This window comes from Haemorhous mexicanus, chromosome 10 (assembly GCF_027477595.1).
Source record: "Haemorhous mexicanus isolate bHaeMex1 chromosome 10, bHaeMex1.pri, whole genome shotgun sequence".
Classification (NCBI taxonomy): domain Eukaryota; kingdom Metazoa; phylum Chordata; class Aves; order Passeriformes; family Fringillidae; genus Haemorhous; species Haemorhous mexicanus.
In genome coordinates this window covers 17,989,955-18,016,220 of record NC_082350.1, presented here as the reverse complement: position 1 = coordinate 18,016,220, position 26,266 = coordinate 17,989,955, and the positions used below count along the sequence as shown (strand labels likewise).

The 26,266-nt window shown below is 57.5% G+C and overlaps 3 protein-coding genes across 5 annotated transcripts; 1 reads left to right on the top strand and 2 right to left on the bottom strand.

Annotated features, from left to right (window-relative positions):
• Positions 1-5,361: 5,361 nt before the first annotated feature.
• Positions 5,362-8,229, top strand: LOC132331816 (uncharacterized). 3 transcript variants are annotated; one of them, XM_059855651.1, is made up of 2 exons: positions 5,362-5,547; positions 6,371-8,229. In XM_059855651.1, exon 2 carries the CDS (start codon positions 6,395-6,397, stop codon positions 7,508-7,510), a length of 1,116 nt encoding a protein of 371 aa, XP_059711634.1. In that variant the 5' UTR covers positions 5,362-5,547; positions 6,371-6,394; the 3' UTR covers positions 7,511-8,229. The 3 variants fall into 3 exon arrangements, with proteins under 3 accessions (XP_059711634.1, XP_059711636.1, XP_059711635.1); XM_059855653.1 differs by lacking the exon at positions 5,362-5,547 and adding an exon at positions 5,906-5,927; XM_059855652.1 differs by lacking the exon at positions 5,362-5,547 and adding an exon at positions 5,973-6,236.
• Positions 8,230-8,400: 171 nt separating this feature from the next.
• LOC132331817 (PHD finger protein 13-like) lies at positions 8,401-12,556 on the bottom strand. The gene is made up of 5 exons (XM_059855654.1): positions 12,377-12,556; positions 10,723-10,815; positions 9,808-10,420; positions 9,457-9,495; positions 8,401-9,342 (listed from the first exon to the last, which is right to left on the bottom strand). Exons 1-5 carry the CDS (start codon positions 12,476-12,478, stop codon positions 9,116-9,118), a joined length of 1,074 nt encoding a protein of 357 aa, XP_059711637.1. The 5' UTR covers positions 12,479-12,556; the 3' UTR covers positions 8,401-9,115.
• Positions 12,557-14,800: 2,244 nt separating this feature from the next.
• On the bottom strand, positions 14,801-25,641 carry ABCF3 (ATP binding cassette subfamily F member 3). The gene is made up of 21 exons (XM_059855649.1): positions 25,493-25,641; positions 25,166-25,313; positions 25,010-25,089; positions 24,619-24,674; positions 22,808-22,905; positions 22,570-22,692; positions 22,033-22,299; positions 21,748-21,828; positions 21,140-21,199; positions 20,753-20,809; positions 20,531-20,553; positions 19,910-19,965; positions 19,574-19,774; positions 19,352-19,428; positions 19,063-19,107; positions 18,612-18,744; positions 17,932-18,020; positions 17,639-17,730; positions 16,968-17,100; positions 16,524-16,611; positions 14,801-15,728 (listed from the first exon to the last, which is right to left on the bottom strand). The coding sequence occupies exons 1-21, from the start codon at positions 25,563-25,565 to the stop codon at positions 15,570-15,572; spliced, it is 2,139 nt and encodes a 712-aa protein (XP_059711632.1). The 5' UTR covers positions 25,566-25,641; the 3' UTR covers positions 14,801-15,569.
• Between the last annotated feature and the right edge of the window lie 625 nt (positions 25,642-26,266).

Genomic DNA, 26,266 nt, shown 5'->3' with positions numbered 1-26,266 from the left:
GGCAAGGACAAAGCCAGGTACAACTGAGCCATCTGGTGCTCCCACTCCAGTGGCCTTCATCCTGGGAACAGCTCATAAGAGCTTTGGTAATGGGAGGCTCAGGGTGCCCTCGGTGTGGGGTCACAGAGTGCCTCTCACAGAGCATCCTTGAAAGTGGAGCAGGGCTACATCCTTGGAGGCAGCACCGGGACCAAACTCTCAGCTGGCATAAAACAGGGAGCCTTGGAGAAGTGCAGAAGTGCATTAGCAACATGGCTGCATCCCAGGAAAATCAGTCCATTACACCAGAGGAAAGCCATTTACATGCACAACTGGCATTGCAGGGTTATGCTGGCAGATCCTGGCCACCCAACCACAACCCATCATCACCAGCCCTCCACCCTCTGTGCAGGATTCTGCATTCACTGCTGCAGCCCCAAAAACGTGCTCCCAGCACACGAGGTGGCACAGGGTCCCTGCACAGCCTGCTGTTCCTCCACACTTGCAGTTCCACAGTTGGGAACATCAACAGCTGGTTCCTGCACTGACCACAGCACCCAGATGGGATCTGGAGACCAACCCAGCCACACTGAGCATTAAAGATGTATTTCTCCCCAAAGATGTTTAATTTGTTCCCAAGGCACCCAGCTGAATGCTCAGCAACGTGCCCGTGTTTGCCGTGCCGCCTGCCGGCCGGGTCACTGCCAGCATGTTTACCAGGGACTGCTGGAGAAGCTGTCCCGGCTGTGTTTTATCACTTCTCTTTACATTTACCTCACAGAGTAAACAGCCCCCATCTGGCCTTCCACGCTTTGTGCTGGCTGCTCTAAGCCCCGTGGTAATGAATAAAACCAGACCTGATGGTCCTCACCTCAGCCTCTTCATCCTCTTTCCCTGGGGCAGCAACTTCCCCAGAGTCCAATGTGGCATCACCAACAGGTCCCCAGCCCTCTCCCCATTCCCAGCATTATTTCCAGTACTTTCACAGCCCTCTCTTCTTCCTCCTCTCCACCTACTGCCTGCAGGAGCGGGTTTAACCAGCAACACCTCCAATATAAAAGGGCTACAGCAGGCTGGGGGTAGCTCTCTGTGCTGGCAGCTAAAACTGTCTCTGAAGGCAAGACAGAGCTGACTCTTCCCTGGGTCAGAATAGATCAATGTTTCTCTTCTCGCCTGTGGGCAGGCTGAGTTTTCCAGCAAGGCTGGAAAGGGAGGCAGGCGCCTGAGCCCAGCAGACCCTCCCTAGCTGCCTGGGGAGTTGCCAGAGTTTCACCTGCTGCAGCAACAGCCGCCCAAGCCGGGGGTCAGCACGGTCCGGGGGAAGGAAGAGGCCAAACCGACACAGGCAAACCCAGCGGAAATTTCCATTGGTGACAGACACACAGACAGGTTCAACAGAAAGGATGGAAGGAGAGGAGCCCAACTTCTGCAAGAGTGCCTGAGCGAGGAGCCATTGCTGCCCCTGCTGCTCAGCTGCGTTACCCCCTGCTTCCCTGGCCCCCCTCCTGGCGAGTCATCCCATGGGGCACAAAGGCAGGAGAGCAGGATCCATCGCAACTCCGGGAGCATGGAGAAGGCCATGGAGCCAGGAGGTGATGGTGCTGTTGCCCTATAACCATGGGACACATCACACATCACTTTGCAGAGCCCAAAAGAGGAATGAAGGGGAAAGGAACTGCTGGGTGGGGCAAAGGACTGTCTCCAGCCTGTGGTGCCTCCTGCTTTGTCTGCTGGGGAGTGGGAACAGAGAGCAAAGCCCACTGCACACGTGCGTGCAAGCTGGCACTCACACCTGACTCCGACACCGCATCCAGGACCACCACCTCCAGGACCTGAGCTGCTGCTTTCACCTCCCCAGAGCCACTAAAACCCCTGGAAAAACCCATCCTTGTGTCAGGGAACAGGAGTTGCTTGTCCTCAATGCACCCTAAAACAGGCATCCACCAAAAGAAAAGTCTCAGCCCCATGGATTTCCCCTGACAAGGGCAAATCCTGGCAGGGCAGCCCCACAGAGGGTCCCAGCGTCCCCCACCATGGGACAGCTGTGTCGTGGGCCAGGGACTGGTTTCTGATAACCTGGAGCGTGTTCCCAGCAGTTGCTGGAGCCAGCCCTGTCTGGTCCCTGCCAGATGGTGATTTCAGCACTTTTGTGGCCCTGCTGTCTCATCTCCACCTCTCACCCCTCCTATGACCCAGAGCTGCCCTGACAGCGGATGCGCAATCCTGGGACACCGAGGAATTGCGGGACACCCTCGGGGTCCCAAGCCACCATGGTCCCTGCCCAGCCTGCCCCTGGCCCTGGCCCTTACCTGGAGGAGGAGGATGAGGATGACACAGAGGCTGCAGGCTCCTTTCAGCACCCGCTGGGTCCCTGCCTTCTGCAGAGCCCTCTTCCCTGGGGATGGGTTTCCCTGCCGCTCTGTCTGGGTGGCTGCGGTACCCGGGGGATGAGCGGTCCTTCCCCGCCTCTCCCTGCTGCAGGCTCCCTCTCTGGCACTGGCTCCTTCACCGCCCTCGCTCCATCCCTCACTCCCTGTGCCAGCAGCAGAGCTGCTCCAAGCCCAGCCTCATTAAAGAGACACACTCCCTATACCGGCACCCTGGGGGGGTGGGGGGATGCTCTCACAGGGAACACTGGGGGTCTCAGGGGACAGCCAACACCCTCACAGAGTGACAGGCACCAGTCAAGAGCAGAGCACATGGCTCTGGGCTGCTCTGTACCCACAGAATAGCAGTGTCCAGGCAAACTGGGGTACTGGTGAGACCCCTGGTGATGCTGCAGCAAGAAAAACCATAGGGTTTGTCTGACTGGGACATGTAACCACCCCCTATGTGCCCCCCAACAGATCATGAGGCAAAATAGCCCCCATCAACCAGCTGAACTCTCCAGCACAAATCACATTGTCCACAAGTGTCACAAACAGCTTCACTAGGAAAGGTCTCAGCTACCCTGAAACCATAACAAAATGACTGGGAGTGGGTAGATGCTCAATATCCACCCCAAACCCAGATGCCCTGGGGTACCACTGGGCTTTTCTCATCAGCCTCCGTGTGCTGCAGTGAAATCACAGCCCTGAGGAGCAGGAACGAGGGGGGATTCAGGGACAGCGAAGCTTTTGGGAGACAAGTGTGACAACAAGCCCCCCTGGGGAAGGTGCAGACAGTCAGGAAATCCCAGCAAAGTCAGGACATGTCTGCTGGCAGGGAGATCTCACAGCCCGGGGTGCACTGGGAATCCCTCAGCCACTGACAGCCCCACGTTTCTAAGCAGGACCAGAGAAATCCATCAGATTTGGGCTAATCCCTGCCCTGCCTTTCCCAGGCAGCTCCCTGTGCTATAGATAGGACTGTGCTGCTGCAGCTCTTTTTATAGAGACACAGAGAGGAGTCCCCCCCACCTCCTGTACCACAGAACCCACCGCCACAGCCACACCAAACCTGGAGCCAGCCCAGGCACAAACTGGGGCAGAAAATCCAGCAGCACTGCAAGGGGAGCAGTCCCCAGTCCTCAGCAGGTATTTTTAGATCTCACCTCTGAGCTGACCCATATGCCACTGTAGCTTCAGCTCCTTGACACGGGTTTCACAGGTGACAGCAGGAGCAATGCAGAGAAATCTCAGTGGAAGATGCCCTTGGCTGCACATGGTAGTGTGAGGCACACTCCCCCTTCCTGACCTCTCACCCCGAGCTTTAGTCAACAATTATCTGGCCAAGAGGCACTCTGTGCATCCCTAGGGCCCTTGCTAGAGCACTCCGAGCCATTCCCTCCCCCATGAGAGATGCCCCATGGCACATCACTTCCCCTCCCGGTGCACAGAGGAGAGCTGAAGCGTGCAGCTGCTCCCCTTCCCTCTCCTTTAGGCCACAGGAGAAGGATGCTAATCCATGTGTCATCCCACCGTGACAGCCACCAGCTCCGGGAGCTGCTGGAGGCCCCTCACACGCCACAACACATCCTCACAGCCTGCAACGTGCATGGGACTCCCGCTCCCATCATCACAGCAAGTGCCACAGCCACTCCAGCCCCAGAAAAAAAACCCACAAGCTTTGATTTTTCTCTGAGATATCATTTCTAGGCCAAGCTGAGGCAAAGAAAAGCATCCAAATGTGAGCACTGGTTCAGTGCCACCAGCCGGGGTGCTGGAGCTTGGCCAGCCCCCAGCGTCAGACGTCGGCCCCGGTGTGACAGCAGGTGAGTGACAACGGCCTGTGCAGCACTGGGGACACAGCTGAGTCTCCCCAGCGTGCTGGCAGCTTCAGCAGAAGGCACAGAAGGGCTCCATCCCAATCTGCTCCCAGCAGCATCAGGCGTTTGTGTCCCTGCTCTGCACTGTCACAGCTTCCCTACAGCAGTTCTTCTCAGACACAAACAGACCTGGAGAGCTTGGCATTGCTCTTCAGCAGAGTGCTGAGCTAAGACCTGTTAAACTCTGCAAACAGAGGCCCAGCTCAGCCTAATGGCTCCATTCAGTTCCTTCACACCCCAGTAACACCTCACCAGCAGCTGCAGCTGCAGCAAAACCCAAGGGACCAATCAGGATCTGGGTATTTATCCCCAAATCACCTCTTCCTGGAGCCGAATTATCATCCACTGATAGGGCTTGCCGGAGGGGGCACAGGCCACAGAGATTTTACAGATGCTCTCAGGTCCTGAGTAGCTGACAAGCCCTGTGAATTTAGCGTGAGTGGAGTTATTTTGGGAAATAACCCAAAACCCAGGCTGGCAGGAACTGTGCTCAATGCAGCTGCAGCTCCTCCGACCCCGCTGAAGATTGCACAGGCTTGCCTGCAGGGAGAGGGGCAGGAGTGTCCTGTTTAGCTGCTCCATAATAAGCAAGAACTAAACCAAATCCTGAGGATGGGCAGCCAGGGAGGAGAAAGGTGCCAGTGGTGTTTCTGGTAAAAATCAGGCACACTTTGGCTTAACCTAGGTAATACTGGTCTGCCCAGCTGTAGGGAGTTACACAGGGCCTGGAGGGAGGAAATGAAACGACACATCAGCAGAGCTAGAGATGGCTGGTGGAGACATCTGGGATCCTTGGGGAGCGGGGCTGGGAATGCTGCCAGCACTTCAGCCTGCCTAACTGAAATCTTCCGAGGATGCTGGCAAAGGTAGATGGAGGGGATGGAAGCCCCTGTGGAGCTGGCTCTGACACAGACCCAGGCCACACACTGGGGGCTGCTGGATTTGCTTTCGGCAGGCGAAAACAACAGGGGCTCCCAGCCGTGGGGCGGGCCCGGGGGGGAATCTCTCAGCAGCCTCCCCTCCGGGGCTCGCTCGGAGGCGCCAGCCTCTCCGGAGAAACCGAAACCGCCTGGATTTGAGGAACCCGAAACTCCCGTGCCGTGACGCCTGTCTCTGCTTCCCGCACGGGGCCCAGCCCTCTGCGAGGCTCGGGGTGGGGCTGTGCCATCCCTGCGCCGGGACCTGCTCACAGGCAGCACAGCGGGCGCTCCACGGTGGTATCGGCGCTCCAGCTTCCCGCCCTTCTCCCGAACGCCTGCTCGCCGTGGGACGTGCAGGTTCAGATCAGCTTGGGCCACCGGGACTCGACGGGGTCGCGTCAGGTCAGCTGTCCCTTCACAGTGGAGCTCGAGAGGCTCAGCCCTCTGCCCGCGGGCGCGGATGGGCTACGCAAGGGCTGGGCTCGGACCCTTGCCCACGGGCGGGGCTGCGGGGTTTATCCCCAGCCCGGCGTAAAATGTCCGGGGGGCGTGAAGGCAGAGGGATGTCGGGCAGGAGCGGAGCAGGCATGCCCGGGCAGATCCCGCGGCGCCGATGGCCGAGCGGCTGCTTCCCTCTAGCGGGGACCGGGGACTTGGCCGACGGCTGCGCCCGGCCCGGCCCCGCACCGCCCTCCTTCCCTCCCTCCCGCAGCCTCGGGCCGCCGCCCCTGCGGCACGTGGGGAAGGCGGGACACGCTTCCGGAGCGGCGGCGGTGAGAGCGGTGAGAGCGGCGGCACCGGGCGGGGAGCTCCGCACCGCGGTCCCGGAGCGAGCCCGGGATGCCCGGGCTGGTGCTGGGGGTTCCCTCCCCCCCGCCTGCCCGGCACCCCCGGTGGCCGAGCAGATGGACCCGGGGGAGCGCGCCTGGGCCGCGGCCAGAAGTGGCTCCTGCGGGCACCGCTGCCGCGTCCCGGCGGAGATGGCTCCGCTGTGCCCCCGCCCTATTCTCGGGGAGGTCCGGGCTGGGATGCGGGGAAGGGGGGTGAGAACAAGCACCCCAGCTGGGCCGGCTGCCATTCCACCGAGACACGTGAGCCGAGGGAAGGTGTGGGAGTAGCAGTTCTGGCAGGGACACAGTGTGCCCTGGAGCAGGCGCAGGGAGGGCTAAGAAAAGGGAAATAAGTGTTGTGAAGATTTGCATTAAACTTTATTCCATGTCCACAGTACAAGATCCTCTGACTTGTAGCAATGGGGAGACCCAGGAAGGAGTCTGCTGGCACATCATCCCCCCGACCGGCCACAACTGCCTCCAAAACTGCTCCCGCTGCGCCCCCACCTTCCACTTCTGCTGCCCGGGCCAAGGCCGCAGCTGCGGGGAGCCAATCCCGAAGCACTTCGGCTGCCAAGGCTACCACCCCCACGCAGGGCCGGGGGACAAAGGCAGACTCTGCTCAGCCAAGATCCACAGCATCCCGCGGAAATGCTGGGGACAAGAGCAGAGCACCCAGCAGGAGTTCTACAACCCAGAAGGTGCCTGATGCTAAGGGAGCCACTGGTCCTGCTAGAACTGATCTGTATCCACAGAAGAAGCAGCCTGGGGCTGACCTGAGCAAGGCCTGTGACCAGTTCCTGCCCCCTGTGAAGAGCCAGGACATCCCAAGGGTGGAGAAGGAGACCCGGGGCCAGCGGGAGAACCCCAAGTGGTACGAGTGGCGGGAAAACCGCATCACTGCCTCCGTGGCCCCCAAGATTGCCAACAGCAGGTTCGCCAACAGCAAGACCGACGAGGTGCCCAAGTCCTACCTCAAAGAGGTGGTGAGCTCTGGCTCCAAGGTGCAGACCCCAGCCATGTCCTGGGGGATCCGCAATGAGAAGGTGGCTGTGGAGGCCTACAAGCAGAAGTCACAGAAGGGGGGCAAGCCAGTGCAAGTGGAGGACTGTGGCCTCTTCATTCACCCGGAGAAGAATTGGCTTGCTGCCAGCCCGGATGGGATCATCAAGGATCCAGCCACAGGGAGGGACCTAGGGCTGCTGGAGGTGAAGTGTCCCTACAAGCATAGGAACAGGACGGTGCGTGAGGCCTGCAAGGACAAGGACTTCTGCCTGGAGGTGGATGGGGATTCCTATGCCCTGAAGAAGAATCATCCCTACTTTACCCAGGTCCAGTGCCAGCTGGGAACCACTGGCTTGCAGAGGGCCGACTTCGTGGTGCACACCAACAAGGAGACGGCTGTGGTCCCTGTGGAGTTTGACAGGGAGTTCTGGGGGAAGACAGTGCCCAAGCTGGAGAAGTTTTACACGGAGGCAGTGATTCCCCACCTGGAGCAGAAGGCAGGCAGCTCTGTCTGGGCCAAGGAGGAATAGACCACTGCCTGCCTACCTCAACTGGATACTTGTTTGGCTGCATAACTCCAGCTTTATTCCCTAGCATAGAAGTTATACCCAAGTTAGTTGCTGTTCCTGAACCGTTCACAGCCTTGGAACTGAAAAGTTGTACCAGCAGGACCCTGCTTGGTAAGGGTTCCCACAAACAGTGCCTTCTTGCTGCCCCAGCCAGGTCAGCACTCAGATCCCAGAGCCTTCTTGTCCTGTCACCCTCACTGCATCCCCCACCTGCCCCAACAGCATGCCTGATGGAAGCTGGCACACATCTGGATCTGCAAATGAAACTAATGAGATCTCTGTGCTGGAATTAGAGGCTTATTTTGTGGTGAAAACTGGAATCTTTGGCACCTCAGTTACTGTTGGGACTATTTTCTAATTGCACTCCAGAGAGGAGACAGAGACAAGGAAGGTTTGTCAGAGCCCAAGAGCAAAACTCTTCTTGTGAGCCAGTGATGTGTCTTAAGCATCAGAGCAAAGGCACATGGACACCCTTCCTCCCTTAGGAAGGACCTGCTGCTCCTGTGGAATAACCCATGACATTCCCCGTGAGATGGCAGCAGGCTCTGGAACACGATTCCCATTGAGGAGGTTGTCCCCCAGGCCAGGCACCTCCTGAGGATCTACCCATGGAGCATCCCTGTAAACTGCAGTAGTGTGTGGAGGTGGTCATTGCCAAATTAAATATAGATGCACTGGTCTGCTCGTTTCCTGTTGTTTTTGCAGCTTGGGATTTACATGGGGGAATAGCAGGGCTGAGAGGTATCCCTACACTGGGTCCCCTCCCAGGCACAGCAGAAGGGAAGCAAGGAGCACTTGGGTCCCCAAGGGACGTGAGAATCAAGGTCACTGACCTATGCCAAAGCCACCACTATTATGGCAAAAGTATTTATTATATACATAAGACTCCAGTCACACTCCACAGGGCAAGGACCAGAATTTGCTATAATACAAATTAACTATAATACAAAGTAACTATAATACAAATTAACTATGATACAAATTAACTATAAAAACATAAAGCACTTTTGGGGCCCAGGCTTTCCACAGGACGAGAGAGGCACAGGGACAAGCCTGGGGGCTGCTGTGTGACAGGGGCCTGTCCCACACCGTGCCCCCAGCTGTGGTCCCACAGTAACCAGATGTGCAAGTAGGAAAGAACCCAGTTAAGAATTATAGTCATGGGGACTGGCAGGTAGGGGCTGAGTGTCACCAGGACAGGAGCGGGGCCTGCATCCCCCAGGGAAAGTGCAGAAGGCACATGGGCAGGGCTCTTTGGAGGGGCTGTGAGGAGGAGGTGGGATCCAACAGTTAGTGCATGTGGGGCCCCAGGAGATCACAAACACTAACACACCACCCACAGGGATAGGCATCTGGACCACCCTCCTACCCCCTGCACACTTCTGGGATAACCGAGCTCTGTGGCCGATACGATCCTTGGGGAGGACACGCAGGGCAGCTTTCAGGGGCCAGAGGTGTGAGGGGGACAGTCCGGCCCTGTGTCCCAGCCCCTCCCCTGCCAGTGCATTGATTGTCTAAGTCTTCAGGTTAAAAAGGGACCCCCGGCCTTCCTGCTCTGCAGGAGCATCAGTCAACGAGGCGCTTGCGGGGCACTGTCCGAGCTCGGTTGGAGCGGCGAATCTCCTGCTTGGCATCCCGGCACCGCTGGCAGATGAAAATGTCAGGCACGTTGGATTTGCGGATCTTGGCACAGGAGAGGTGGATCCAGGTAGCGCATTCGTTACATTCGATCATGGGCCTCCCTGCGAAGGGCTTCATGCAGAAGCAAGTGATCAGATCCCAGGCATCGTCATCTGCTCAGGGAGAGAGAGAGACACGGCTCAGACACCACCTTACCAGCTGCAGGTCTGGCTGTGGCCAGACCAGCCAGTTCTATTGCTGTTAAATGTGACAGCCCCCCCACTCACCTTCTGCTTTGGTGTTGGGAACTTCTGCAAACTCGACTGCTAAAGTTGCAAAAGGGGGAAAAAGAAAAAAAAACACATAATCAGATGAGTAAGGCAGCCCTACACCCCAGTTCAGATCTGTTTCAGGTCTGCACCGCTTGCTCTGCAGAACAGAGCTACCAAAGGGCTGGCCAGCTTCCTGCCCTCTGCTCTTCAGTCCCCCAGGTCCCAAAAGTATTCCTCTTGCTGGGAAAAGCTTGGGCTACAGACATGCCCTCCCTGTGGCCAGCAAGGGTGGCTCCAGCTGAGGGAGGGACAATGTTTGGCACTGGCTGCAGCACAACAGTGCTCTGCAGTCCCCCAGAAACTTACCACTGAGCTGGGAGGTCTCTCTGCTTGTATCTTCCCCTGTGCTTTGGTCCAAGGTACTACAGGGACTAGGGCTTTTCCTCTCTCCAGAGAAGGAGTCATGCTCCTTAAGCTGAGGATCATCTTCTGGCTTCTCAGTTCCCTGTGCTCCGTACATCAAGTCCTTCTCCTCCGTCACTGGCTCCTCCAGGAGGGAGTTGGGCTGGGGGTCCCCAGGCGGGTTGAGGGAAGGCTCCAATAGCTCCTCTTTCACAGGAGACAGCTGTCCTGCCAGTGCAGCCAGCTGCTTCACCCCGTCCTGCTCTGCCCCAAAGTCTTTCCAAGCACTCAGAGGCACCCTCTTCTTTACCTCCTGCTCCAAAATGCGTTTCTTTGCTGGTGGTTTCTTCCGTTTGATCTGCTGGGGCCGGACATTGTAGAAGGCGGTGGAAAAGGCAGGGCTGTTCATTAGCAGGCCACTGCCCACAGCCCCCCTGGCCACAGCATTCCTGCTCTTTCTATTGTCCATGGGGATGTGGCCATCAGAGGAGTGAGATGAGGTTGAGCTGTCGCTGTCCTGAGTGCTCCCTGTGCTGTTCTGGGGGCTCATGCTGCCTCCGTGGGTCCAGGGCACATACTAGTGGCAAGAGGGGAAGATGAAGGATTAGCAGGGGAGACCAGAGCACAGATATTTGGGGTAAGGAGAGAACGACTCTCCAGCAGTGTCTATCCAAACTTCAAGGCCAGACTGGATGGGCCCTGAACAACCTGATCTAGTGGGTGGCACCCATGGTAGGGGGGTTGAAACTCTAGATGAGCTCTAAGGTCCTTCCAGCCCAAACCAATCCATGATTCTATGATTAGGAGCTGAGTCTGCACATGCAGGGAGACCAGGAGAAACAGTGCCTTTGAAGAGGAACACTGTGCAAGCCCACTTACCTCTTCAGGGTAGGGGATGTAGCCTGCATAGGCCAGAACGAAGGTGCAGAACTGGTTGAAATCCTCCACGGTTCTCCGCCGTTTCTGAAGTGGCTGCAACGAACACCACGAATGGATTAAACTCCCGGGATACCCCAACCAAGCCGATATCACAGCCGGCTCTGGCGGCAGCACTCGACCACCCGGCAGTTTTACAAGCACAGAATATCGAGGTCACCCAAACACCCATCCTTCCCGTAAGTCTTCCTCATCTGCCGAGGAAAACGCAGCCCTTCCCTTTAAACCCAGATCCCGGGCGGGGTGGTGGCGGGGCTGGGCGGGGGGGGAGGGAGGGCCGGACACACGCGACGACACCGTGACGACATGCCGGGACACCCAGAGCCGGGCAGCCGCTGGCGGAGCCTGAATCAGCGGCTCGGGGGCCCGGTGCCGGGATGTCCACCCACGGGCAGTGACTCCGGGACAGGGGAGGCTCCCGGGGCAGCGCCCGGCGCGCTCGGGGCTCGGTCCCGCGGGGGGAGCGGTGGGAGGGCCGGGCGCCGCCGGCAGCACCAGCGCCCCACCGGGGTAGCCCCGCACCCCGCGGCCGATCGAGGGGGTACCGGGGCCGGGCCGCAGCGCTCCCCCCGCGGCGGCGGCCGGGGATGGGAGGGGGTGTCGGTGGCGGCCCCCCCGCACCACCCGTCCCCGCGCCGGGCACCTGATGGCTCCCAAGATGGCGCCGCGCTGCCGGTCCTGCCCCGGCCGACCGGCCGGGGGGGACCCCGCCCCCCAAACCGACACCCCCGCGCCCGCGGCAACCGCGCCGGCACGGGACCCCCCGCTCCCCCCGGACCGGCGCGCAGCACCCCCGCTCCCCTGCACACACACGGGCACCCCGGCAGCCCCGCAGCCCGCAGCCCACCCGAGCAGCCCGAGCCCCCTCATGGGGACCCCGAGTGCCGCCACCACCCCCCCCGGGGCGGCATCCCCCGCCCGTGCCCACAGCCGCCCCCCGAGGGCTCCTCTCCCACGCACAGCGCCCGCGGGCACACACGGAGCCGCCCCCCCCGCGCACACACAGACACTCACACACACACTCACACACACACACAGAGCCCCCCCAGCCCTCCACACCAAGCTTCACCCCCCCGCGCACAGCGCTCCCCCACGAGGCCCTCCGCGACACACGACCCCCCCCCCCAGCACACACAGACACACACGGAGGGACCCACAACCCCCCCGCGCACACATGGCCGCACAGAGGGGACCCCCCCGTACAGCCACACCGAAGGACCCCCCCGTACACACACACAGCCACACAGAGGGCACCCCTCTCCCTACACACACAGACACAGAGTGAACCCCCCCGTACACACACACAGCCACAGAGAGCGGACCCGCCCGGACACACAGACACACAGAGGACCTCCTCCCCCTTTCACACACACACGGAGGGGACCCCCCCCCAGCACACACACACACAGAAGGGACTCCCCCCCCCCCGCACACACACAGGGGGGACCCCCCCGCACACACACAGCCACACGAGCCCACCCCCCTCCGCGCACACACAGACGACCCCCCCCTCCCGCTCCGGAGGGCACCCCCGCACCCCCGATGCCCAGCACGCAGCCGCCCCCCACCACCATCCGCTCCCCGCCGCCCCGCTCACCTCCTCGGGCGCCGGGGACGCGGGGCTGGGCACGGGGCTGCTCCCCGCCGAGCACGGCCCGCCGCGGGGGCAGGGCTCCGCCGGCTGCCCGCCGGCGCTCATGCCGGTGCCGGTGGCGGTGCCGGTAGCAGTCCCGGTGCCGGTAGCAGTCCCGGTGCGGTGCGGTGCCCGCCGCCGGTGGGAGCGAGGCTCGAGCGCCGCCCCGGCCGCAGGGGCGGGACCACCTGGTGGCGGGGAAGGCGGGGGCGGGGCCTCGCGCCGGCCGTCCCGGTGCGGGGGGGTGCCGGTGAGTGTCCGCCCCTCCCGGTACCGAGTACGGGAGCGCAGCCGGGCTGGACTCGCCCGGACCCGCCGCCGCCGTCAACGGCAACGCCGCGGCACCGCCCACCGCCCGCGCGGGGTCGCGGCTCATGGAATGTTGGGGCTCGGGGGGAACACCGCGTTCGAACGGTCCCCGCGCGCCGGGGCCGGGCCGGCACCCACCCCACCCCACCGGGGTGCTCCGTTCGACATGGCCTGGAACAGCTCCAGGGCTGGGGCATCCACAGCTGCTCAGCCCCTCCTTCCCATCCTCTCTTCTGAAACCTGCGCCCCTGCCTCCGCACGCTCCCAGGGAAGAACTTCATCCTAATATCCAAAGTGTACCCTCTTTCACTTTAAAGCCATCCCCCCTCCTCTCATCCCTATCCGCCTGTGTAAAAAAGTCACTCCCTCTTTTTAAAATATGTCAACAGCAAAAGCCATCCCAGAATTCACATTTTCTCGTTACTAGATGAGGATGGGCACCCCACAAGTAGGTACATAGACAAGGCAAAGATGTTTAATGCCATCTTCACTTCAACTTTCAACACCAGTGATGGGCTCTAGGGGCCCCTGAGCTGGAGGACCATGGCTGTGAGACTGATTAACTCCCAGTCGATCCCAAACTTGTGCAGGATCTGCTGCTCCAGCTGAATCCCTTTATAGGAATTCATCCAGGAGTACTCAAAAGAGCTGGTGGATGTCATCGTGAGACCTCTCAGTGATTTTTTAACTGCCATGGGAATCTGGAGAGATCCCACTCGACTGGAAACTGGCAAACATTTTCCCTGAAAGGGCTAGAGGGATGATCCTGGGCACTATAGGCCTGTCAGTCACATTTCAGAGCCTAGTAAAATTATGGAGAAGATTATTCTGAGTTATGGAAAAATACCTGAAGGACAACACAGGCATCAGTCACAGCCAGCACAAGTTCATGAGGGGAAAGTTCTGCTTGAGAAACTTAACTTCCTTTAAGGACAAGGTGACTCAAGTAGTCGATCTAGGGAAGCCTTGATACAAAAAGTGGAGTTCAGTAAAGCTTTCAATATGGTCTCTCCCAGGATACTTCTAGACAGAATGTCCAGCACACAGATGGATAAATATGTCATGGGATGGGTGAGCAGTAGGCTCATGGGTCAGGTTATAGTGAATGGGGTGGCATCAGACTGGTGACCAGTCACTAGTGGGGTTCTGCAGAGCTCAGTTTTAAGGCAAATCTTCATAAACAACTTGGATGCAGGACTTGAAGATACACCGAGTTTGCCAACATATTTGAAGCAAGGCAGCTGTATCAGCAGCCCCCCGGATCAGGCAGCCTGTAGTAGATGCCAAACACAGGATGTCTTTTGCTGGTCCTGTTCTTGATTTTTACCCACAGGCTCTCAGCCTGCTCATGGCTGTTACCCAGAGGCAGCTCTTCATTACCTGTCCCTTCCTTAAGAGTACAACACCCCTGCCCCTCCTTCCCATCCTCTCTTCTGAAATCTTGTAGCCCCCCATTGCAGTATTCCAGCTGTGTGGCACATCTGTTTCTTTGATAGCAATTATGTAATAGATTTTTAATTGCACCATGGTTCCCAACTCCTCTTGCTTGTTACCTGTGCTGCGTGCTTTGGTGTGGAGACACTTTAGCTGGGGGCCTTTTTGCCATTTGGGAAAAGCCCTGCTTAATAATTCCTTTGAGACAATTTATGGGTATTACCCTGTTGCTTCCTAAGGTGTTGATGTTTCCTGGTTCCTCTCTGACACCCAGAAATACATCCCCATTCCCTGCTCAATGTAATTTAAAGCTCTGCCCCTTCCTCCTACCCACCCTGGCCCCATTTCCCCCTCAAACCACAACTGGATCTGGTACCTTCCAGAGCTGACATCCAACCCTGCCTCACACCAGCTCCGTGCCCTGAAAGGTGGCTAGTGGCCTCCCACTGCCCAGTGGGACACTGGCACGCTCCATCCAGGAGGTCACAGCCTCACCTGCACCACAGAGCTGCCATTTAACTCAGAGAGAATAATCTGGAAAGCATGTCCCCCTCACCAGCCTAGTGCTTGAGGCAAGAGCAGGACAATCCACTCCTCCCTCCAAAATCAAGCCGCACAGCCCCCAAAGGAAAGGAGAGCGTTGCACCCACTGCGTCCCGGGTTTATTTACACCACAACCTCTGTGTGGGTGGGCAGAGAGGGATGCTGGGCAGCCCACCCCAGGGCAGTCCACCCCCGAGCCGGCTCAAAGGCAAGGCAGGCAGCGAGGCGGTACCGGCAGCAGCACAGGGAAAGGAGCAGGGAGCACGCCCAGGGGAACCAGGCTCTGGCTCCCTTGGCACTACAGACATAAGCAAGCCCCAGGATCGGGGGGCTGGGGAAGAGGCAGGGGTCACTTTTAGCAGCAAATGCCTCATTTCCCTCCAAGGCAGCAGGGAGGACAGTGGCATGTGATGGAGCCACACTAGTGCTCAGGCAGTTAAACAAAAAAAAAAAAAAAACAAACCAAAGAAAGAAAAAGGCAGAGGGTGAAGCGAAGAAACACGGAGAACAGCTCTTCCGCCCTGCAGAGCACAGAGTTAAACCGAGGGTCAGGACGCTCTGCCTTCCCTCCTCTCGGCACAGCAGCAGCTCCAGGCACAGCCTTCCCAGTGTGCCCGGTGCCAGGCACAGCCCTGGCCAGTGACAGAGCCCCTGGCGTGCCCCTGGCCACGCACACCAGGCTCCTGCTCCCGCACTGTCCTTCCACCTGGCCCCGGGAGGGGAGAGCAGGTCAGGTGGCAGTTTGATGGCATGGCTGACGGTCCATGTGGGCAGCAGCGACCTCCGCGCTCTGCCAGGCACAGTTGGGATGGAAGCCGAGGTGGCTGAGCTTTGCCCTCCAGCCCCTGGTGCAGTCCGGCTCCCACCTCCCTTATAGGAAACCCTCCTTCCGGAACTGCTCCTTCAGGATGTCTCTGTACTGGTCAAAGCCACCCTCGATGCGTGTGACGGTGGCGTTCTCACACACCCACAGCTCCTGGCACACCAGGCGGATGAAGCGTTCGTCATGGGACACCAGGATTATGCCACCCTGTCAATACACAATTGGGAAAATTGGGAACTCAGTGGAGCATAACCCAGGGCCCAGGACTGCTGGCATGGAGATCTTGTGCCTCTGTCTAGCCTGTGCCCAGCACTTCCGGTTTCCATCAGCTCCAGGGAAAACTTAACAGTATTTTACTGGCAGGGAGCTCATCCCAGCTTTTCCTCCCTTCAGGGGGACAAACAGATCACCTAGAGGGGAGCCATGTGCAGTAACATAGCTAATCTCCTCTCTCAGAAGAGAAGTGCGAAGTTTGTTACTGGCTCTCCAGGCCTCCAACAACTTCAAGGATGGAGAATCCACACAAAGTCAATAACAGTGAAAAGGTGTCTGGGAAGGGCCCTGAGCAGCCTCAGCTAAACTTTTCTGTCATAGGAAAACTGCCCCAACCTGAGCAACAACCAGTGAGATCCAGGTTGATCACAGTGGTATCTGGAGGCTGAGTCTTTGGAGATCAGGCATAAAACGTGCCTAAGGAAGATCTGAGTGGCCTCAAGGCAAGGCTGGGAGCTGCACACAGCATGTGAGAAGCCAGAGTGTAGGTGAGGATGGGACAAGGTGCTCTCTGGGCTGCTACTGCCTCTCTCAGCCACTCCTAGCCAAAGCCATCATGAAAACAACCACCAGGATGGATGGTTAAGGCAGAATGTGACTTATTTCCCAAACTGTCCCAGACTTGAAGTCACTGCTGGTATTTCACCATCCACGTCTGGCTGACACACCAAGTAACTTGAGCTGCAGGAGGTGTTAAAAAAACAAGCAATGTTGCTGAGAGAACCTTACCCGGAACTTATTCAGTGCCTTTGCCAGTGCCTCAATCGTCTCCATGTCCAGGTGATTTGTTGGCTCATCCAGGATGTAGAAGTTTGGACTAGAAGAGAAGACAGCTCTGAGGCTGCATTGAAATAGACTCAGGCTGGGTCTGCACCCTTGACTGCTGCTTTAGCTGCTTAGAGCCACAGCCATTGGCATGTGCGTGGCCCCAGGATTGGCACTGCCCAGTCCCAGGGACACCTCTTATCCCTCTGAGCCCAAAGCAGTGGGAGAAAACCACCTGCCTCCTTCCACACAGTCTCCCCAGGGTGACACCTCCCTCTCCATAAAAACCCCCAAGGACAAGGCTTCTGTGGGGTAGCAGAAAGGCCGTGGATGCCTGCCTTCCTCCTGGTGAAGCAAGCTCCAGGGATGAAGCCATGCAAAAATTAACAGCATTTGGGAGAACATTACCAGGGCATAGTCATCTGGGCAAAGGCCACCCGACTCTTCTGGCCCCCAGACAGGCTGGCCACAGGACGCACAGCCAGCTCTCCGGAGATGCCGTAGCTCCCCAGCTGATGCCGGTACTCCTCCTCCGTCTTCCCTGCAGGATCATGTCACAACACAGCTATGGCACACCTGGTGTGACACATGGTCACAGCTGGACAGCCTCTGCCAGACCAGCAAATGGGAGATCAGCAGCACTTCAAGGCATTTCCCTCCTGTGCAAGGGGTTTGCAGGGAAAACCTGACACAATCAGGACAGGGGCTGTAGGGCTGGTGACTGACACCAAGTGATACTGCTCCCAAGTCCCTGTCACGGCGTCAAGTAATGGAGAAAGGAACCAGAAAGGAACCAGAGGTTTTGGCAACTGGGAAAGGGCCATCCAGTGCTCATCCTATGAGCAGGAAAGCAGCTCATCTGTCCCCAAAACTTGGCACCAGCCTGAGATCTGCAGACTACCAGCTATCCCTTCTTCTCATGGCTGATGACCTGAACTTGGCTGGACGAGGGGAGTTGTCCCAGTGTTGGCAATGACCCTTAAGCACTGATGGGACAGAGTCTTCTGCCCAGGAGTATGGACAAATCAATGTTCCCCCATGCACAGCAAAGGAGACCTCTGGGATCAACAAAAACTCACCTGGGAACTTTCTTGCCAGTAACTCCACAGCACTGATATTCAAGTCTAGCTGATCCACATGGTGCTGGCTGAAATAACCAATCTTTAGGTTTCTGCAGAATGAGAAGAACGATTGGGAGCTGGTACCAGACACTACAACCACAGCATTCATAGCTGCAGCGCCATAAGGGGTCACACGTGTGCGTGCGCCGGACCCATCCCGGTCACTCAAGCAGACACTGCTCCAAAGCACAGCCCAGGAGCACCACAGCTGCCCCATTCCTCCCAGTCCTCCAGCCCTTCCAACCAGGTACCTGTGAGCATGTCTGATTCCTCTGACTGGTGCCAGCTCCCCCATTAAGATCTTTAGCATGGTTGACTTGCCAGCTCCATTTTCCCCAACCTAGAGAAGCAGCAGCAGCATTGGAGAATGTGAAATCCATGAAGGCACTTTCGAGCAGGGGGCAATAATCAGGGAATTTCAGTCCTTGCAGATGATGAGGGGGAGCAGGACAGAGCACAAATGGTGTACCAGAAAGCTGCATTTCTATCACTGACAAGCAGCACTGGCAGCAGTGCCAGATGTTTCCTCCCCAACTCTCAAGTCTAAGGATCACCCAGTCCCAGCCTCCTCTGCAAAGCACAGTGTCTGCTGCCCCATCCAACACAGCAGGGCCCCCACCACATGCTGCTGTCATCTAACAGGAGTTGTATATGGATCCAGTCTCTTCCCAGAGGTATCCAGTGAAAGGCTAAAATCACAAGTTCTTAACAGCACTAGGAAAAATGTCCTAGTGTCCCATCCTCAAAATGAGGATGATCAAATGCTCTGATGGGACCCAGTGGAATGGAAGAAATGGTCCTCCCTGGAAACATCCAAAATTCAACTGGACAAGGACCTGAGCAAGCTGACCTATAATCAAAGCTATCCCTGCTTTGAGCAGGGTCCTCCCAAGGTCCCTCACAGCCTCCATTATTCTGCAATCCCACATACCACACAGATGCGGGACTCCAAGTCGGCAGAGACAGAGAGGGAATGAAAGATGTAGTGACTTGGCTCATAATAAAAGTCTACTTCATCCAGCTGCAGGATTGGGGGGGAGAACTTCTCAAAGCCATCGGGGAACCTGAGGAGGCAGGAAGAGGAGAGAGATGGCCAGGAACTTCAGAGACTCCCAACCACCCAGAACAACCTCTGTAACCCCCCCCAGGTGACAAGGAGGACTCCCTACCATGCAGGGCCTTACGGAAGGATGGTCAGGAGAAAGCAACAAAGACCTGCAACCCTGTCCCCAAGAGGGAACCCAGCCTGAATGAGAAGACCTGTCTGGTCCCCCCATCAGAGTAAAACGGGCCCATATGAAGGGGTGGTTGTCCCAGCTGGGACAGTTAATGTCAGAAATGGAGCCAGGTGCCCTCCAAACAATGGCTCAGGGGACACTTACCTGATGATCACCTCAGATTCCTTGTCCACAGGTTTCAGCGCTGGCCTGCAAGAAGAGGAAACATAACCAAGGTGCTCTGCACTGTGGGTCTGCTCCCACACCAGAAGCCCAGGTGTGCCATAGCTTTAGCTCTGTGACACCTCATCCTAACCAAAGCCTCTGGACCAGAGACGGGCACCCAAAAAGCCCAAACCACAACTGTAACTGCCAGGTACCCTGGGAACCTCCATTTCTTCCCATGAGCGCTGCCCCTTTCCCACCTCCAGAGAAGAGCAGGACAAGCACTCACAGCTTCTCCAACAGCTTGAGCTTGCTCTGGACCTGGGACGCCCGGTTGGCGTTGTAGCGAAAGCGGTCAATGAAAACCTGCGAGAGAGAAAAGCATCAGAGAGGCCCAAGTCCCCTTCAGCACCAGCCACCCTGCTCACTGCCAAACCTACAGCAGTAAGGCAGAGAGAAAGGCACAAGGCTGGGAGAAGAATGCTCCAGCTCTACTGGCTTCTCCCAGTACCTGGATGTGCTCACGGTACTGCTGCTGGGCTTCATACTCTCGCTGCTGGTTCTTGAGCCTCTCCTCCTTGATCTTGATGAAGTTCTCAAAGTCCCCACGGTACATGTCCAGCCGCTGCGAGTGCAGGTGGATGATGTCCGTGGCCACCGCGTTCAGGAAGTTCCTGTCGTGGGACACCACGAGGATGGTCGACTGCCAGGTCTGGAGGAGACAGCAAGAGGGAGGCCTGAGCACCATCAAGCCAGAGCACTGGGGTTGGTTCCATCACCCAGGGAGGTGAGGACATCTCCCTCCCTCACCCTTTCTTTGTATCAAGGTCTTCTTCTCCCCCCGTACCTGTAGGTAGCTCTCCAGCCACAGAATTGCCCTCACATCCAGCATGTTCGTTGGCTCTGAGGGAAGGGGAAAAGGCACTGAGGTTAGGAGGGATGGGGATGGCTGGATTATATTTTTTTCCCATAGGAAAGGCTAGTGATCTGCATTGGGGAGGAAAGAGCCTGCTTGGAGACCTTCCCTGCCCAGCTCTGGGGACTTGTGTAGGGTGTAATACCATGTGTGCAGGGGGGCTGAGGCTCAGGCAGGGATGCTCCTCACAGCAGCATCTTACCCAGACTCCCTACTCAGCCTGGGCATGCTCTGCAGTGAAGGGACTTCCCCCAGCAAAGACTGGCAGCCAAGGTGCATTTCAGGGACTAGCAAGGGAAAGGGAACAAAACTTGGGGCAGGATGGCATGCAGACCACCTGGCTGGAGCACAGGGCAAGGCTCTGCTGAGCACAGTGAGAGCTGCTGCCCAGGCAGATTTCCCTGTGCCGCTGCTGCCAACGATGCTGCCAGGCCAGCCCATCACACAGGGCTATTTTGAGCAGGCAGATAAAGGCCATGGCATGTTCTCAACCCCAGCAAGGGTACAGGCAGGCACAGCAGTGTCAGAGGGGGAATCACAGTATCAACTTACCATCCAGCAGAAGGAGATCTGGCCTGGGGAAAACAAGACATGGGTATCAGAAGCAGAAGGAGCACAGGGTCAGTGCAGAGTGTCTCATCACACACACAGAGCTGCAGTGCCTCCAACACCCCCCACCTCAAGAGCCTGAGTTGAGAGGGCCCCCAGGCAGCACCTCTGAACCATGGACAACAAGGAGGCTTAACCCCAGAGCATGAAAGCCTGGACACCAACCTGGCAAACAGGGCTCTGGCTAAGGCCAGTCTCATTCTCCAGCCTCCAGAAAACTCTCTGAGGAGAGAAGTTGCAGAGAGAGGTTACTGTTCAACACAGAAACACTGTGTTTGCCTGCCTGCAGGATCCCTGCTCCCCCATGGCTCTTTTGGCTCTGCTGTCGCTCAGAGGCAACTTGTCCCTGCAGAGATTTCAGGCACAGCACAAGATCTGAGGTCCAGCAGGAAGGTGGCAGGAGATCACAGGCACCCCCAGGGCAGGAGACCACATTGCATGGGCAAGAACAACCCCTTGCTCTTCCTTACAACCACAGCAGTGCCTGGGGGCTGAACTGGAACATTTTCCCAGCCTCATCACTGTCTCAGTGCCCAAAGTTTGGAAACTTACTTGGTTGTCTGTTGTTGCATCTTTGCATTAAAGCCCAGACCAGCAAGAATGACGGACGCCCTGGGGAAAAGGGGAGAGAACTGGAATCCAGCTACAGCATCCAGTGGCAGGGCACAGTCGAAGGTCTCAGACCCACAACCAAAAAGGGAACTCTGCTACATATTTTAAAGACATTCTGGTGCAGGAAAACTTCCCTGCACACCCGAGAGAAGCACTTGGTTAGGAAATGCAGCCCAGCAGGGCACGGCATCCACACGAATCCCAGGAGATTTGCAAAGAGTTTTCATCTCTTTGGCCAGGAAGAGAGTCACACCACCACTACCATCCCAAAAATGCTCCCCAGGCACCAGGAACCTAGGAAGGTCAGACAGCAGCAGCAGCAACAATACAAGCCATTTGGGGCAAAAAAATTCCCTCCAGCTTCAGCAGAAAGCTCAACTACTCCTAAACCAGCAGAGCTGTGACAGAGAAGAGACAAGAAGAAAAGCAGGGAAAAGCCCATCCCCATATGCTGGATCCCAGGGCCACAGCATGGCCCTTCCATACCCCAAACCACTGCTCAGCCCTGGCCATGCCAACACAGAGCAGTGCTCACAGGGCTGTCTCACCTTGCTGGGGCCTTGTCTGCCTCAATCTCCTCCAGCTTAGCATAGATCTCTGACAGTCTGGCACCTTCTGTCCCTTCTCCCCTAGGGCAGAAAAAGGAGGAGTGTGTGGGACTCACCAAGTCAGGGTTTGAGTGCTGGGAGAGGCTGATCTCCCCAGGTAGGACTAAGGTGGGCAAGATACAGCTCACCCCTGCCAGAGCCTGGCTTTGGAAGGGACAGACCTCATAATGAGACCCTGTGGTCAAGAGGCCACAGAAGGGCTGGAAATCCAGGGGATCGCCTCACCGGCCAGAACTGATCTTGGCTGTCAGGTCCCTCTCCTCCCGCAGCAGGCTCTCACGAGTGGTGTCACACTCCAGCACACTCTGCAGCGCTGGTGTGTCATCCCCTGCCACCTCCTGCTCCACGTGCAGGATGCTGATGTGTGAGGGGATGCGCAGGCTCTGGCTGGCGATCATCTTCAGCAGCGTGGTCTTCCCCAGCCCGTTCCTGCCCACCAGCCCGTAGCGCCGTCCGAAGGCCAGGTTCAGGTCTGCTCCCGTCAGCAGGACACTGAAGCAAGGGAACAGGCAGCTCCCTGGTCAGACTGTCCCATGAAGAGGGTATAATGGACAGCCACCTGCCCCGGCTGTGTTTCAGGCTGTGCTGGGCCAAGCAAAAATCACAGGCTTCTCTTGCCCAAAGCCAATAGGGTCAGTGCCCACCTAGCTTCCTGATCTTTGCCACACCCTCTGTAACTTCTCAACTGCTCTCCAATCCAGTCTCAATCCCCCATGGTCCAAAATCCCAGGCAGGGCCTGTCCCAGTCCCCACTGCACTCACCGCTCACCGAAGGACACATCGAAGTTCTCGATGCGCACATCGTACGACTTGTTCTTGCCTGATGACTCCATGCGAGTCTCCTTCTTGCTGGAAGCTTGGCTGGCAGATGCCTCCTCAAGGACTCTGAGGACAGACAGAACACAGAGAGAGGGCTCAACAGGAAAGCTCTGGTACAGCCAGATTCCAGCCATGCTCAGCAGAGCAGGATGGGGCTGTTCAAAGTGCCCTGCACACTCACACAGGGCCAGATGACTTCAGGGAGTCCCTCTCCAGCCTCTTGTCCTGCTTGGCTTTCAGCCTGGCTTCCGCCTTCTCCAGTTTCTTGGCATTCACCATCTGGGACACAGAACAGAGTTTGAAGAAGAGAGAGCATCTTCAGCAAAACCCCCAAAAGCCCAGCTCTGGGAGAAAAAAGATCAATCAACCTCTCAAGCCTGGAAGAAAGGGAGGGAGGAAGGACAGGGAAACTGGGACAGATTCAAGCATATTTTGAGGAGGCTAATCAGGCCAGGAAGCTACCTCAGGAATGAAGTCCTAAATCAGCAGCTCATATACGAGTTTTGCCTCAGCAAGGCAGAGGTTTTGGCTGACCCTTTCTTACAGTCAGTTTCTGTAGTTCCAGGGACCTGGATCAGCCAAGTCACTTCAACAGCAGCAACCTGCCATCCCAGAAGATATCCCAGGGTATATCTTCTGGTATACCCTGCACCCACCCTTGAAGTGCACCATGAGGTGTTTCCCTTCCCAACACGTTAAACGTTAGCCAGTTTGGAACAAACTCTTCTTGAGCAGTGGATCAGAGACAAAATTAATTAACCCTGAAGGCAAGAAGGCGCCAAGTGTTTAAACCTGGCTTCTGGTCTTGGCCAGGCTTTCAGCCCACTCCAGCTTATTCCTGCATAGAGTCAAATATTTGTGGCTGACCAAGAACACTCCTAGGTATTTCTAGGCAACTCTGCAGGCAATGGAGCACGTTACAGACCTGCATGCCAGACTGAAGAGAGTCTTGTTACTAGAGCTGTGACTCCACATTGACAGACAGAGTCACTCTGTAAACTATACCCAGCTTTTTGAATCTCCTAGTAAGACATGTCCTCCAAAGCTTGACAGGCCTCCCCAGGCCTGCTCGGAATCGTCTCCAATTTTTCTGAAGATCCTTTTTCGAAGTGCAGACACAAGAACTGGAAAGTGAATCCAGCTGCAACAACTCTGGTGCCAAACCCAGCCAGAGCTGCCAGTTTTTGTTTAAGACTCCCGTTCAGACACGTGGGAATCGTGTTAGGTCTCAGCCTCCAAGTGAAGGGTTCTCATCCTCAACACATTAACCCATGGAAAGGGAGCTCTGTGAGGGACCAGCCTGCAATGACACTGCCCACACTGTGCAGCTACTGCCATCCTTGCTTGGTGGATGTACAACTACACCTCACCCATGCCCAGATTTTGGCACATCCAACACAGTTGGCAAGCCAAGGCTGTTCCTGAGCAGCTACACATTCTATCAATACAGACATCCTGATTTCCTCAGGTCATGGAGTGGAACTACTTCCAAACTTCTCTGCTCTTGATCTCATTTCCCAAACCACAACAATCTACAGCTGGATCTAGAGCTTAAAATGTCCCTGCAGCAGCTCTCTGCTAACTTCCCACCTATAACACCCTCCTCTCCTGCAATTACCCAGGGCTTCACCCTTCACTGAATATTCAAGATGTCATTCAGGGACATCCTATTTTCTCAATCAAAGGCCTTGCCGTAGGAGCCAAAGGTCTTTGCAAAAGTCAGAGTTCACTAAGAAATCACAGCAAAATAGATCTTGTCAGATTAATAAGCTGCTAACTCATCTGGAGCCTCTTCACCAGACCAAGGTCAAGAGTTTCCCAAATTATAGAGAGCTTGACAAGGAGGAGCAGTAACCCCTGCAGCTATTCTCCTAACCAGGCTGCTGCCTGCCTTGGCTGCTCTCCAAGGGCAACCTGGACTGGAGCAGGGCAGGGCACCTGCAGCACCACATGTCAGCTGCTCCCACAAGGAAGGGCACAGCACTCACTTACCGAGGTCTGGCCTCTCTTCAGCAGCAGCCCCGGCAGCAGATCCGCGCTGGCATCGCCTGCAAGGAGACCGTGGGGTTGGGCTTGGTAAGCACGTGCGGCAGGGAGGCTCTGCAAAGCCCTGCCTTAATGACCACCCATGCCCAGACACAACTGATCCCTCCCCGGACAGGATGAGGGGACCAAAGGGCATCTCCCCACCTCCACCTTCACCCTAGCTCACCCCGTGGGCACTGCTGCCCAGAGCTCAGCAGCAGAACGAGAAACAGATGTGTGCCTGTAAGGGAGAGCCTGAGGCTCCCCTCCCCAAGGTCAGGAGAGCACACCCAGCGCCCCGAGCCCTTCCGAGCTCCAGCACCCCGATGGCAGGACGTGAGCCGAGGGCATCACTCACCGTATCCATCAGTGATCTGGGAAAGCTGGATGGGGGCATCCAGCAACACCTGGCTGCAACGCTGGGCTTGGCCCTCGTCCCTACGGAGAGGAGGAGGAGGAGAGTGAGGTGCGTGAGAGGGGTGAGGAGGTGCGAGGGGACGCCGGGTACCCTTACAGCTGCAGGGTGTTGAAGAGGCGCTGGCAGATCTCCCTGATGGCGCCGTCGTCCTTGGTGTCCTGCGACACCTCCCGCAGCAGTTCGCCCACCGCCTCCTCCAGCTCGTCCACCGACTCGAAGTCCGCCCCGCTGCCGTGCAGGATCCCTGCGGGCACACGGCGCCGGCGCTGCACACCCCGCCGCTGTGGCGACAGGTGGCACCCTCCCGGTCCCCCCACCGCACCCCTCCCCGGCCGCTTGTCGCGATTCGGCACAGCGGGGACGTGTCGCGACATGCGGCGCCACGGGAGCCCGAGCCACAGCGGGCAAGAGGGAGCCGCTCACCCGTCACGTAAGCGAAGAGCTCGCCGTCCAAGTCGGGGAACTCGGAGCGGAGGATGTCGGCGCAGGACGCCATGGCGGGGCGGGCCCGCCCCGCGGAGCCGCCGCCGCCGCTCGAAGCCGGAAAGGACGGCGGGCGCTGCCGGGAAGGAGGTGGACGGCCGCCATGGCGCGGGGGCCGCCGGGAGATGTAGTCCGGGTCCGATTGCGCCTGCGCAATACGGGGCCAGGCGTGAGACTCCCGACGCCACGTGCCGGCCCAGCGGCACCCGGGAGCGATCGGGGCGGGCCCAAAGCCCACTCAGCCCCCGTACCTGTCCTGTCGCCCAGTGAAAGAGGTTGTGGGAGGGCCTGGAATTCTTTTCTTCCCTCTTTTAAAAAGCTTCTGCTTTTAAACAATCAAGACACTTCAGGTTGGGGTTTGGTTTTGGATTTTTTCATCCGCCGATGGGAAATGACCATTTGGACATCCTCACCTGCTCACAGACTGAAGGCAGGGGGGCTGAGCCAAGGGCCAGCTCCAGCTGCTCAGCAATTACTGACGCCCTCAGCTACCCCATACAGCCCCCACCTTGGTCCCTGCCCACCAAATGCCAAGTTTAAAAGAGTAACTGTCTTTTGAGTTTTTTCAGGTGAGTGCAAGGAAAGATGACCAAGATTCTCTTAAGCCTGGCTGGGGCATGGGAGCTTGACTTATAGGGGACTGGGACACATTCCACTGAGTTCAGTTCATCCCAGCTGCAGCCCCAAGGAAAGCCCAGAGCATTCTCATTTCTC